The sequence below is a fragment of the Dryas octopetala genome, chromosome 7 (genome assembly GCF_963921425.1).
Source record: "Dryas octopetala chromosome 7, drDryOcto1.1, whole genome shotgun sequence".
NCBI classification, from domain to species: domain Eukaryota; kingdom Viridiplantae; phylum Streptophyta; class Magnoliopsida; order Rosales; family Rosaceae; genus Dryas; species Dryas octopetala.
In genome coordinates this window covers 12427876-12441072 of record NC_141372.1, presented here as the reverse complement: position 1 = coordinate 12441072, position 13197 = coordinate 12427876, and the positions used below count along the sequence as shown (strand labels likewise).

General features: G+C 36.9%; 2 protein-coding genes across 2 annotated transcripts; both read right to left on the bottom strand.

Moving 5' to 3' along the window:
• Positions 1-815: 815 nt before the first annotated feature.
• GXM3 (glucuronoxylan 4-O-methyltransferase-like protein (DUF579)) lies at positions 816-1969 on the bottom strand. The gene has a single exon (XM_086251599.1). It carries the CDS (start codon positions 1885-1887, stop codon positions 967-969), a length of 921 nt encoding a protein of 306 aa, XP_086107725.1. The 5' UTR covers positions 1888-1969; the 3' UTR covers positions 816-966.
• Positions 1970-4458: 2489 nt separating this feature from the next.
• Positions 4459-12622, bottom strand: LOC147279784 (putative serine/threonine-protein kinase At1g09600). Its single transcript, XM_086249773.1, has 9 exons — positions 11064-12622; positions 10005-10289; positions 8800-9117; positions 7830-8057; positions 7165-7265; positions 6323-6419; positions 5730-6203; positions 5062-5463; positions 4459-4919 (listed from the first exon to the last, which is right to left on the bottom strand). Exons 1-8 carry the CDS (start codon positions 11496-11498, stop codon positions 5254-5256), a joined length of 2148 nt encoding a protein of 715 aa, XP_086105899.1. The 5' UTR covers positions 11499-12622; the 3' UTR covers positions 4459-4919; positions 5062-5253.
• Positions 12623-13197: the final 575 nt, after the last annotated feature.

Here is a 13197-nt window from a genome sequence, read left to right as displayed (position 1 = left end):
CAAAGTTTTTAGCCCATCAAGCACGACACGGCACGAGCATGACACGGGCTAAGCACGGCACGAGCACAAAATAGGCCCGAACTAGGCACGACTCTTTTAACATTGTTTTTCCCATGTTTAAAAGACTTTTCGATAAGAATACTCAATTTTCATGCAAAAAAAAAATGTTAATATTTAATTATAAAGAAGAAAAAATATCATAAGATTAGTTTTCTCATCCTAAAAAATAAAAATAAAAAAGGCTCATGGGCTGGCGCGTTTAAGGCACGGCACGAGCACGAGCACGAATGACACGTGGTCTGTGGGCCGTGTTGGGACTAGGTCTTAACTATATGGACCAATTCGAGCATAGCACGAAAGCACGATAGGCCCACCTTAAACGGGCCGCGCCGGCTTGTTTGACACGTCTACATAAGATGCTTGTCTGAAGGAAGATCCTCGACCAAGCTGAAATCGATTAATGATAGCTTGAGATCCGACTCAAAACCATATATAGCTTCAACACATGTAACCAAACATATTAGTTTTAGGTCGGTCGTCAGGTAAAAAACCGACCCATTCCAAGCCCTATAAAATTTCATAGATTCTTTTAGTGTGTGGCCCTATGCGGTTGACGAGCCCTTTACTCTCAGGGCCGAGCCTAGAATGTTTTACTGATTACTTGAAGCTCCTGTATTTTTTATTTTTGTCGAATATGAAGCTCCCTGTTGATTATATAATTCATATATATTTGAAGTTTTGTCTTTCGGTCACAACATATGAGCATGCGAGCATTTTGAATCCAAAAATAAATGTGTATGCTTGTTTTTCAAATTTTAATATTACATGTCACTCAAAGAATTAGTGGGTGGTAATCAGCATGAATACATGATCACCTGGCATATAAACAAACAAAAGCAATATCGATCATGAATTAATAGACAAATGAAAGTAAAATAAAAATTGATTATCACTCAGACAGATCGATTAGCTAGGTGGGCAAAAGGGCCTGTCCGAATTAGCACCCTTATGACTAGGAATTGTGAAGTGCCTCAACCTCCCTTCCTGTTTCTTCATGTACCCTTCACAAAGGAATGCCTTGGAGAAGTTATCTTCCACCACCCTATTCACATCATGCACAAACACATCAGTCTCATCTCCCTCCTCCTTGTTCCTAGCCATCATCCCAGCTGTGTATATGGCACTCATTCTTCCTGGTGCCTCATCATAATACCCTGTGGGTGCATCCACCATAATCAAATCCCACTTGATGTCATACACCTCACTGGGCAGACCCTTGAGGGCCAATTGGCACATGCTGTACTTGGGATCCCCAATTGCAGTGCACTCTGGCCCCTTCCCAACATTAATAAGAGTTCCGGCCTCATTCACCTTGCTGTCGTACGTGACGTGGTAGGACTCCAGCATGGGGAAACGGCGTCGGATTTGCTCGATCCACGCCTCGTCTTCTTCGAGGAAGACTGTCCGGCCGCCGTGGTTGAGTGCAGCCCACATGAGGCTGTCGTGGCCAAGGCCGAAGACGAGGAAGTTGCAGGGGGATTTCTTGTCTAAAACCTTTGCTGACACTGAGATTTCTTTGAGGGTTTGCTGTGGGGTGATGGTTGAGGTTGTGTAGTGGATTAGAGTGTTGGCTAGGGAGGGTGGGATTTTGTTGCAATTGCTTGGTGATCTTTGATCATCAGTTGATGATTCTTTCACTGGATTTTTGAAGGGTATTTTTGGTAAAAGGGTATTATAAGTAATGGAATTAGATGGGTTGGGATCATTAGTAGAAGTTGATGATGAAGATGAAATGCTTGACCTTAAGATAAAGATAACTACAAAAGCAAGAAAAACTCCAAGGAGGAGAAACTTGAAGTTGAAAGTTGGATGGGTTTTTGGTCTCATGCTTAATTAATTTGTGGTCTCAATAAAGATTGAAGAAACACTCAAAATTAAGCTGAGAATATGGAGAGAGAATTGAAACTAAGATGTGTGCATGAGGTTGGAGGTCTGTGTGGGAATGAATGTGAGGTTTTATAAATTTGGTAATATTCATGGGTTGGAGGAAGAAAGGGACCGATGATATAACGAGTTGATGAAAGAGGTGGTGTTGTAGTGATATGAATAGTGATATATGCTTAAACAATAAGCGAAAGAACGACATCGGATGGTTGATGAAGACATAGGAACTACTATGTATGATTTTTGATGAAGCAAAATAAAGGTTGGTAGATGGATCATGGAGCAACAGACAAGTTGGGTTGCTGGGTTACATTTGTTAATTTGCCATTTTTAAATCATTTTGGAAATTGGCTTAGTGAGTACTGCATCTGCACGCTTTGGTGAATTTGGAGTTGATGGGTACTTCTAATTTCTCATGCATGTTGATGTTGCATTAATACACAGATCTTGAACAGAAGGCCAAGATAACTTGTTTGGAGGAAGAAATTAATTAAGTTTGGTATCTTGCTAGACAAACTTCCAGATATAAAGAACTATATATTCTAATGTCCTTGTTTGGTGAACAAGGAAATTTAAAATTCATAGGAAATCATTAATAAAGAAAAGGGCTAATCCAAACTTTTTTAATTTATTCAATAACTGCAAAAAAATATTTTAAAATCTTAATAAAAAAACAGTAAATTACTTTAAAGTCTATTTTACAGCTCTTAATGATAAATAAACCCACTTAAAAAGGTGCAATGACAAATAGATCCAGTTTTTGACAAATAAGCCCACATTTTAATTTCTTCTGTGTTTTTGTGCTGAGCTCTCGGCCCATTTTTTTTTTTTAAATTGGCCGAATTGCCACTGTCTAACAGTAGCAATTAATAACAGTCATTTTTATGCAAAAACACGAGTGTATGTGACTTCATAAGCTTGATTTTTTTGTTTTATGTTGATTTTATTTGTTTTTGACATATATATGTAATAAAAGACATAAAATATATATATATATATATTAGTGTTATTTTTATACAGTTCAAATAGCTAATGTTGCACAATGGCAATTACAGTGACAATAATTGTCACTGTTTGTAAAAGTGATGTTCGCAAATGTGGTAGAGTCTAAATTTGAGCTTCGATGTTAGTCACTCATTTTACATCTTTATTTAGCACAATATTAAAGATTTTGACTATTAATATTATTAAAAAATACATATATTTTTTTATGTATCAGAGATAATCGAACTATTAACCTATCTTACTATGGAGAATTTCTTGTGTGTAACCATAACATCACGTGACATGTAGACGTGGTATTACTAATCCATTCAAATTATAACACTCGTACAATTATAAAGCATATAATTTTCAAGATTCTATTTGCCACGACGTTTTTTTTTTTTCCAATTTTTGTTTCCCTTCATACATTAAACTGTAAAAAATAATAAGAACCTAAGAAAGAAAAAGATGAAGTCTGTCAAATAATTTAATGACACATAAGCTGAGAAAATAGTTGGGGCAAACAACATTTTCCTAATTTTTTTGAGTTTAAAATTTTAGAAATTAATTATTGACAAACAACAACATGTCACGTGGTGTTACAATCACACACAATAATTTCTTCTAATGATGACCCTACATTTCCTCACCACTTGGACTAACCTCAAAGAGTTTATATGATTCCCTTTTTTTTTTCTTAACAATTCAAATAGTTTATTCAAATTTTAATCTATTTGAAGTATATATGAAAGTCAAACATAAACAAATAAAAATAAAAAGTATATATAAAAGATATTTGCTTATAATAATTTTAGGATTTCAGAAAACCTTTAAATGTTGAAACTCAAAATAAATTTATTTCTGTTATTTTGTTTTTTACTTTGAATTATGTTTATCCAACAACTTTTTATGTTGATTTAAGTATGGCGAGTGCTATTCCAACTATCCTAAATTATTGAGTTGACCACCCTATTTCAAAATTCTAACTTTACCCTTAAAACAAAAAATTTTAATTTTGTTCATTGAGTCATTCGACAGTTATCTACCGAAATATTTATGATTATTCGACAGTTATCTACTGAACATTGGTGGATTATTCGGTGGATAACTACCGAATGGAAATGAAAAAGGCATTCGACAGTTATCTCTCAAAATATTTGTATTTATTCGACATTTATTTGCCGAACATTGGTGGATGTTTCGGTAGATGACCACCGAATGAATCTGAGTGATTTTATCATGTTTTTGCAATAAAGGGTAAAATAAAATAAAAAAAAGTTAGAAAAAATATATTAGGATGGTCTGCATAGCCTCACTCTTTAAGTATTTTAAGGACTTTGAACTAGGTTGATTGCCACTGCAAGTCTAACAGGCTAACAGCAATCCAAAAATAAGAATTGTGCTCCAAGAACATGCCAACTTGTTCTACATCATGGTTCCTTTTCATAGAAAACGCAATTTCAGGCCCTCCTTCGAACCAACTCACAGACTCCAATGGCACATCTAAGAACAGGCAAGTTGTTTTGTTTGTTACTAATTAATAATTGCTTAATGTACGAGAAGTTATTCTATGTACAATCAATAATATCTAAATCCTAAACCCTAAACTTTCACCCTTGATTGTACACGTGTTGTAATTTGAATGGATTCATCACATTACATCTGCAGGCCCAAGAAAACAAGCTGAAGACAATCATCATAACCTAACATTCTTAATTATTTGCACTTGTGTATTTTCATGCCAAAGAAACATAAAGAGATTGGGAGAAGAAAAAAAAAACAGAGAATTTTGTTGATGGATTTGGAGTAAGAAACTGCTTCTGCAGTGATTTGAACATTTGGTTGCACTTGTAATGACCAAATCTTCATCGACTCAGTGATATAGCTTAGCCTTTACAGAGAGAACGAGGTAAAGCTGATTGAGCAAATCAGGTTTCAGCTGCACACAGCTTGTCTCCTGCATCTGAACACCATCAAAGAGGCCTCCCCATCTGGAAATGAAACAATTTGCTGGTATGTCAATCCAGAGTAGATCATAAGTCAATGCCTAAGGATTTGATTCACATAAAGTTCAAGATTAACAATCTTTCTCAATCATCTCTAGCATGTGATGATTAGCACTTTATAGCATACCTTCAAAAGTGAATATATATCCGATGTGATCAAACCCACAGAAGCTCCATATATTGCAATCCAATCTACCTTTCAGTGGTGAAATTTGTTATGCCCGAAACGGGATATAATATTTCTTTAATATCAGAATTATACCATTCCGGACGAGCGCTTGCTTTCAAAATTTAGGTAGTAGAAATTACCCTTCTGTCATCACTTGCCATTTCTCACATGGTGAAGAAGGGATTCGGTTTGTCCATTTTCACTGTTGGCTTTCATGGGCTTGGATGTCTTGTCCAGACGAGCTTTGCGGACAGCATGTTGTATTTGTTTCTCATGTTGTTTAAGCATCTCCTCAAGGTTTCCTCCAGGGGGCATCAATGGTCCAGAGTAGTGGATCCGGTTCTTCTTGGCAGCATAACCCTGATGTAACAAGCAAAGTGAATTCGTCATATTCATGTTGAACATTTAAATTCTACAAAAAAGGTAAACCACTCCGTAAAGTACAAAAGATCCAATTCAAGCCAATACGAAAACAAGGGAAAAGAAAATCGATGTTGTAAACTTTGGCTTCATAAGCAAACAGTCCAAGAGTTCCATGGGTGGCACCAGTATTTGCTTCAGATATCAGAAGGGGCAAATTTTAAAATAAAAGAAGCCATAGATAGATGAACAGTAAACTCCTTTACCGTTGCAGATTCCTTTCCAAATGGTTGTTCATCCTTCCTATAGGAAGACTTTGGCCTATCCAGAAATGGGCCAGACCAATCACTTTTTGCAGAGGACTCCCCACCATTCAAATGATTATATCCGGCATTAACGCGCTCCTCTGGCCAGTGTGGATTTGTACTAGTTTCTACGACACCACCAAATCGTGAACCACCTCGCACTGAAGCTGAATTGGAAAATCTGGATGATTGGGCAGCTCCACGATACATATAAGATTTCTGCCTTCTCAACTCTGCACCATTCCCAGACTGCCCAGATTGCATATCCATGTTCCGTGCAGACCCAAATGCACTTGGATGCATTGACTGGCCAGAATGGGAGAAGCCATTCACTGCTCCTTTGGGAGGCTCCATAGGAAAGCCAGAGCCACTATCCTCTTCAGGCTTGTACTTCTCACTGATGCTTTTTGGGTTATGTTGCTGCTCTTGTCGTTTCTAGATTAGGACATAAAACAAAGAAATCATAGAACCTAAATAAGCAATTTTTCGCAATGATTTGAGTTTTGTGTTTCAAAACATGATGAATATAAATAAAAATTTCAAGGCAACGATACCTGCTCAACATTAGCATCTTTTGCTGGCACAACCTTTGATTCTTTTGAACTCACTCTAACTGATTCGTGTCCATGTCCTTTACCACCAGCTCTTCGCCTGGTTTTCAGATTAACAAAAGAATATAAAGTGTGTAAACAAACTAAGTCAATGAACCAAATAATAATAATAAAACAAGAAATCAATAAGCAATGACTCAAGCCAGGACCAATATATATATTTTCTAGAGCAGTTAACCGCATTGTGGATAATCATGCAGATCAACCGGCAAGAGAGTATTTCAACTACTAGAAGCTCCTATGCTTTGATCAATAGCTCTTTTCCCATTTTTTCATCCCATTCCGACAGGGTTTACTGGGTGCCATTCGATCTGCGCCTGAAAACCAACACAAAATTTTACACGGCCGATCAACTCACACCCATTGCTGATCGTTCAGCACCGATGTCCGCAGTGTGGTTAACCATTCTAGAGACAGACTATATACACACATACATATTCTCTTTAATGATGAAACTAGGATTTCCTTTCTACAGGAAAGAAAAAAAAAAAAAGGACAGCTGTCTCTCCCAGTTTCCCATGTGAGACAAGAACAGCAATCTTTCACCCTCCTTTGAAGCGAGCTTAATGCACCAAGGCATCAGAGCTATAGATAACAAAGCATTTCGGTATGATTACCAGAAAAATGGTCATAAACCCAAACTAAGATAAGAAGCAATTACCTTTTTACCAAAATGATAAAAAAGAATAAAAGAAGATCAAATCCACCATAGATAAAAAGATGTCTATTCAGATCTTACAAAAGAAAGGGCCTGAAAATAGTTATAGAATTGGGAAATAGCTCACCTTCTAACTTCCTCGTCTCGGAGCTTGGCATCAAACTCCTTGCTCGGTGGGTACTTAGGCAAACTTGATGGATCACTGGGAAGAGGCATAGATGTGAAGAACTGGAAAGAAAAAACACAGAGATCTCACTTCAGAACTAATAGTGGAATTATAGGAAGTAACTTATAGATCCCAACTTCCATTAGGATACTAAAAGAACAATGGAAATGTAGGATGGCTATTAGCAAACATCCAGTTAAAACTTGCATTAACTGTACTTCTAGATGGAAGCCCAAGATGCCTACTGCACCAAACACCTTTTCATAATTAACTTTTTGCCATACCCATGCAACATATGGTCAGATTCAACATTTTCTAGCAAATTCAGAATAAATAAGCAAAACTTACTTATAATGGGAAAAAGCTAGAACATCAGATTTTGGATTAACTAATCATTAGGACTGATATTTTAGCTACAAAATAAAATTTCCAAGAGTACGTCTAATTCTAGCAGTTGCAAGTACTGATGTGTTAGAATGCACATATACACCAAAGAAAACCAGATTTCACATATAAATATTGTTTTTCTCATTTTCTTAACCCAAATTGTTTCAATTTGACAAGACTAAAAAATCCAATGGAAATAGACAACACAGTTTCAAATAGCAATAAAAACCCATGATTACCTCACTCTGAAGTGCAGAAGAAGCTGTTCCACGACCTTCAGGTTCTACTGCTAGAAGGACCTCCAACAGGGCCAATGCTGATGGAGGGAAGTCCTTGAATGTCTCCGCAACACAGCGCTTGTATGGATGCGTTGGTTTAAAAATGGTCGCATGTGGCAATTTTGACCTCTTCCAGTATTCTTCAGACGGTGACCCACAAAATTTGAATATCTTATGTAGTTGCTCCACCTATAAACAACAAATAAGAACCCAATCAAATCTGAATAGTTCCATCGGTGCAGTTGGTAGATTCCCGTATCATTTTAGAGCACAAAGGATTAACCACACAAAATAACAGGCCAATGTTGTATCCATTCAGATATTCTTATTAGAAACTTTTAACATATTTTCATCCATCATATGACATTCATTAGAATGGCATATTAGTGTTCAGGTAACCTCTTGAATGGTAGGTTAAAACTGTATTCATGCTTCCATTGGATAACTTCTGAAGGAACTTAAAGACCCAAAACGGTAGATTATTGTGGTATCATATGTATTTGTATATGTGCATGTGTAAATAATTATGTAAATAATTATCAACATAAACATTTTCATGTCCCAAAAACTAAATGATGATACTGAACTGTACGTAGAAGAAGCTCTACACATTTTTAATAAAAGAATATATAAAATAAAGAAGGAAAATTTGGATCAACATTAACAGTCAATTGGTTCCCGTCTTAAGGACAGGAAAAGAGTAGACTAAAAGACCAAAATGGTAGCTCATCTAGACTGCCTGGTTTATGAATTTTAACACCTGGAGCTACTGAATAAACAAGTATTAGCTCATTTCAAATATTCCAAGATACTAAAGAAGGTTGCTTTTGGGGATTTAAGTGAATTACAAACTTCTAGAGTTTTTGCACATATAATAATGTAAAGCAAGTGAACATATATTCATATATAATTAAAAGACTGGTTAAAGCACCTCTGTTCTTCCAGGCATGATAGGCTTCCCAGCAAACAATTCTGCAAGAATGCAACCAGAACTCCACAAATCCACAGCAACCCCATAGTCTGTAGAGCCAAGTAAAAGTTCAGGTGGTCGGTACCACAAGGTTACTACACGACTAGTCAGAGGCTGCTTTTGACAGGGTCGAAAAAAGGTTGCTAGACCAAAGTCAGCAATCTTTAGGTTTCCATAATTGTCAATCAAAAGATTTGACCCCTTGATGTCACGGTGCAAAATTCCATGACTGTGGCAATGTTCAAGTCCACGAAGAAGCTGTTGCATGTAACATTTAATCTGCAGGCCAGTGCGCAAACAACATACATGTTACACAAGAAAAGATTAGTCAAACGTTCTGCTACTGTAATAGAAATAAGATCTTGAAAATTAGCACACCTGTCATTGGATACAAATGGATCATACAGAAAATAACACACTATTCAAGGGTTGTCTTCAAATGAGATAATATTGCTAAAGCTAAAAAATTTATTTTCCTTCAGGTCAGTCTTTCTATACGTCTTTTTTTTCGTTCTTTCTAGATAAATTCATTTCATGGAAAATTAGAGTTGGCTTTAACAAAGTAGGGGCACCAAACAGAAAAAGTTGATGTAAAATAACATGTTTGGAGACTAGTTCACAGTTGCACCGAAAGTTAACAACCAAACATAGAGCAGACTAACAACCTGATGAACCCAAAGTTATGCAAGCTAGACCTAATGATTCTGGCCAGTATTGGTCACAGCATATATCATAGAGTTCTGTAAAATTCAGAGTCAGAAAACCATAATGTCATAGACTCATAATGCTAATACCCTTTTCTCCAGCTTTTTTAATGACTATCCCTTTTTTCAATTATAATTGAATTTAAAACCTACTAAAAAAACTAGAGCAGTTGATGCTACAGCAGTACAGGTGGTGAATTGAACAATCCAATTTGTAATTAGTATTTTGAAGTACTCTCACCACAATTCTTGATATATTTTGAGTAACTAAGAATGTTCTTAACCTATATACAGTTATTGTGGTGATACTCAACCGCGCTTATCATGTAAAAGTCATAGTACAGTTTGTGAGTTCAAGGGAATTTTCCATAAATTGATGTCCACATGTAAGACACAAATTTTACTCTTAGTACGAGTTTTTATGATCTCAACACATAAAATTGCAAGGGGGAAAACAAGTACCTGTGCTTCAGTGAACTTGATCCCGGGTCTTGCTGCAATCCCTGCAAGATCATGCTCCATGTATTCAAATACAAGGTATAAGCTGCCAGAAACCCTTGATGTAATCAGACCTTCAAGCTTCATGATATTGGGGTGATCAAGCCTGCGCAAAATTAGAATTTCTCTCGCCATAAAGCGCACACTTTCTGGGTCCATATTGGCAAAGCGCACCTTCTTCAATGCAACTATTTTGTTTGACTCAAGATCACGGGCTCTGTACACACTACTGTAAGTTCCTTGTCCAATCTGCATTATAAACAGAAGTCAACATTATAAACAAAAAAGGACTAAACGAAAAAGGTCCCAAGTGTGGACACTAACTCAGGAGAAGATAATAAAATGTCAAAACATTTGCTTAGAGAGTCAATTTTGGGCCCTGATGGTTAACAAATGAAATTGATATCAAGCAGCAAATGAATTTCCAATTGAATATGTATCAATACAAAAGTGAGCATAAGTAGAGTGCATTAGTAGCAGCAACTGACTACCTCATTCAGAAGAAGTACCTAATGTTAATTATTTTATCTTTTCAAGTATGAATACATCAATCCTCCTTTAAAGCGACACTATGTATGTGTATTTTATTCTCACCATGTACATGCACATAGATCCCTTAAAAACATTTCTGCTATACAGGAATGGTCTTCAATAAGCACAAACAGACATGCATTTTATTAAAGCAAATCAATCAGACTTTTTCAGTGTTTTCTAAAACGTGTTTAGCGTGAAAATACTAAATGCACATTATTATTTTTTTTTAAAAATCTAAATGCACATTTTGATCAAGAAAATCAGCACCTTTGAGTTTGGTACAAACTTAAAGCAGATATCCCAAATAAACCCAAAAGTTTTAGTTTACTCTAAAAAGTATATGAAATGTATCTTAGAGACACACAAATTATATGTAATATTCACACATGAAAAGTAAAATATAGTTTTCGTAATACCAATATTACTAAAAAAGACAACAAAAATCATGATGTACTACCACATATGTTAGATGTAAGCAAATCAACAGACCTTGTCCAATTTCTCAAATGAGTCTGCTTTGCGAGGCACCCACCCACTGATTGCTTCTCCTGCCACTGTAGTCAGCCAAGAAGGCCACCCAGCAAGAACTTGTGCTCCTCTTTCTCCATTTGCTACACTAGTTATCCTATTTAGCCCGGATGGTAATTTTCCCCCACTTGCTCCAGCCATGGAGGGTTTTGTGGGTTTCTCACTAACCACCATCTTCTTCTCCCCATCATCTGATGAAATAGGAGTTGACCCAGCATTCTCTTCAGTGCGAGGATTGGTTATCAACCGTGCAGTTGCATCAGTTCCACCACTATCAGCCCCAACAGCAGCTTCTAACCGTTTTGACGACTTGTTAGATTTTAATTCTTTGTCTCTACGATGATTCTCAGAAACATAGTGATTGGCTAAAATTCCTTTTGAGCAAATGCAGCCCATAATTCTACTTCACAGTCCCCTATCAAAATTCCTCTAATTCCCAACACAAAATGCCACTTTTCAGGCTGTCATTTTTGCAGCATTAAACTTTCAAAATGACCAGCATTCCCTCAGCATTTTCAGGATCAATCAATAACTTATTTCTCCAATAAACAATTTCAGACGGCTCCAGTCAATATTCTCCATTCAACAAATTTCTTGAATATGAAACGCTAGAGAGAACCCAGATCTCAGAATCAAAGGTTTTAAACAAACACCTACCAAGAAAAATAAAGTACAACCCAAACTTAAAGATCCCAAAAGCCTGTCTGGAAGAATTATAAGGAACCCAGATCCCCAATTGAAGGTAACTCCACCAATTACAACCCAATGAGGGGAATTTCCCCACACTATTAGTTCAAATAAAGAATACGCCAATACCGAATTCCACAAATCACGAGAAACAGATCTCAATTAAAAACACAAGTCAATCAAACCAACCCAAACAGGAAACCTTTTCAAAATTCCAATACTTTCTGTTTCTGTGGGAACGAGAATAACCAAACCTGGACAATGTGAATTTGGAATCAGCCAATGCAGAACGGAATCAAAACTTCCCAAATGTGATACCATGTATTCTAGTCAATGGGAACAACAGGCTGGCTGTGTGGGTACCGAAATTTGCGGCCCCCAATGCGGTTAAGTCCACAAATAGAAAAAGTTGGTAATTTACAATCAAAGCCAAAGAAAACTAACCAAATATTGCACCAGATTGTTACTTTGAAATGCAAATTTTTACCCTTTTCGGAATTCAAATTGGGTTGTGACACACAAGCAACAAAGAGATTCTAGAGACTGAAGAGAGAGAGGGAGAGAAAAAAAAAAAAAAAAAAAAAAGAGATTCTAGAGAGTTAAAGAGAGAGATTTTAGGATCTGGGATGGTCCTACAATTACGAAGAGCCAATGGTATTGAACTGGGAACAAAGCTCACACCCAATACCACTCTGTTTTCTTGAACAGAGAGAAACCAAGTAAGTTTTTGCTGTGCTATACACTGTTAGAGAGAGAGAGAGAGAGAGAGAGAGAGAATAACAGAGTACTAAAATTACATTCAAACAAACACAGCCCTTCCCGTGAGGGAAGGACACAGCAACAGACAGGGAGGAGAGAGAGAGAGAGAGAGAGAGAGAGAGAGGAGGTCTGGTTGAAGTTACACACCATGACACCACACGGGTAGAGAGTGGAGGCCAAGCAACGTGGCAACGTGCGGGTCCCCCTGAAGATTGTTTGTCCCACACGAAACTGGGATGGGAGAATGAGACAGGACTCAGCAATAGTCCACTTCCACTCAGTGTCTTTTTAGTTCAGGAGGTGGTTGTAATGGGCCGCGATTGGGCTGGGTTGATGGAGTCGTACCACTTGGGCCTACTTGACCCAATTATAATATGGTTGGTTGGACAATCGACATTCAACAATGCCATCCCATCCATTGTGACAGACAAGGCCACATGGTGGTTGGGTTGGACATTTTATTCCCTTTGATAATGATTCTTTACATATGAAGAATCTTCATGAATACCTACAAATAATAGTAAGGGGGGAGCTATGCACACCACCATTTTGTGCTGAGTTGACCACCCTTGCTGAGTTCACCACCCCCTTGTATAATTTTTTTAATTTCTACTGAGTTAACCACCCTAAAATGACAGAAATACCCCTT

What these genes read in the sequence shown, in the direction of transcription:
- GXM3 (XM_086251599.1), bottom strand. Translation starts at nt 1,887, where the DNA reads ATGAGACCAAAAACCCATCCAACTTTCAACTTCAAGTTTCTCCTCCTT.
- LOC147279784 (XM_086249773.1), bottom strand. Translation starts at nt 11,498, where the DNA reads ATGGGCTGCATTTGCTCAAAAGGAATTTTAGCCAATCACTATGTTTCT. An exon ending in CTTCTGCACTTCAGAGTGAG is followed by an intron (nt 7,266 to 7,829) that starts GTAATCATGGGT and finishes TTTTCTTTCCAG; the next exon opens with TTCTTCACATCTATGCCTCT. An exon ending in AAGATGCTAATGTTGAGCAG is followed by an intron (nt 6,204 to 6,322) that starts GTATCGTTGCCT and finishes GTCCTAATCTAG; the next exon opens with AAACGACAAGAGCAGCAACA.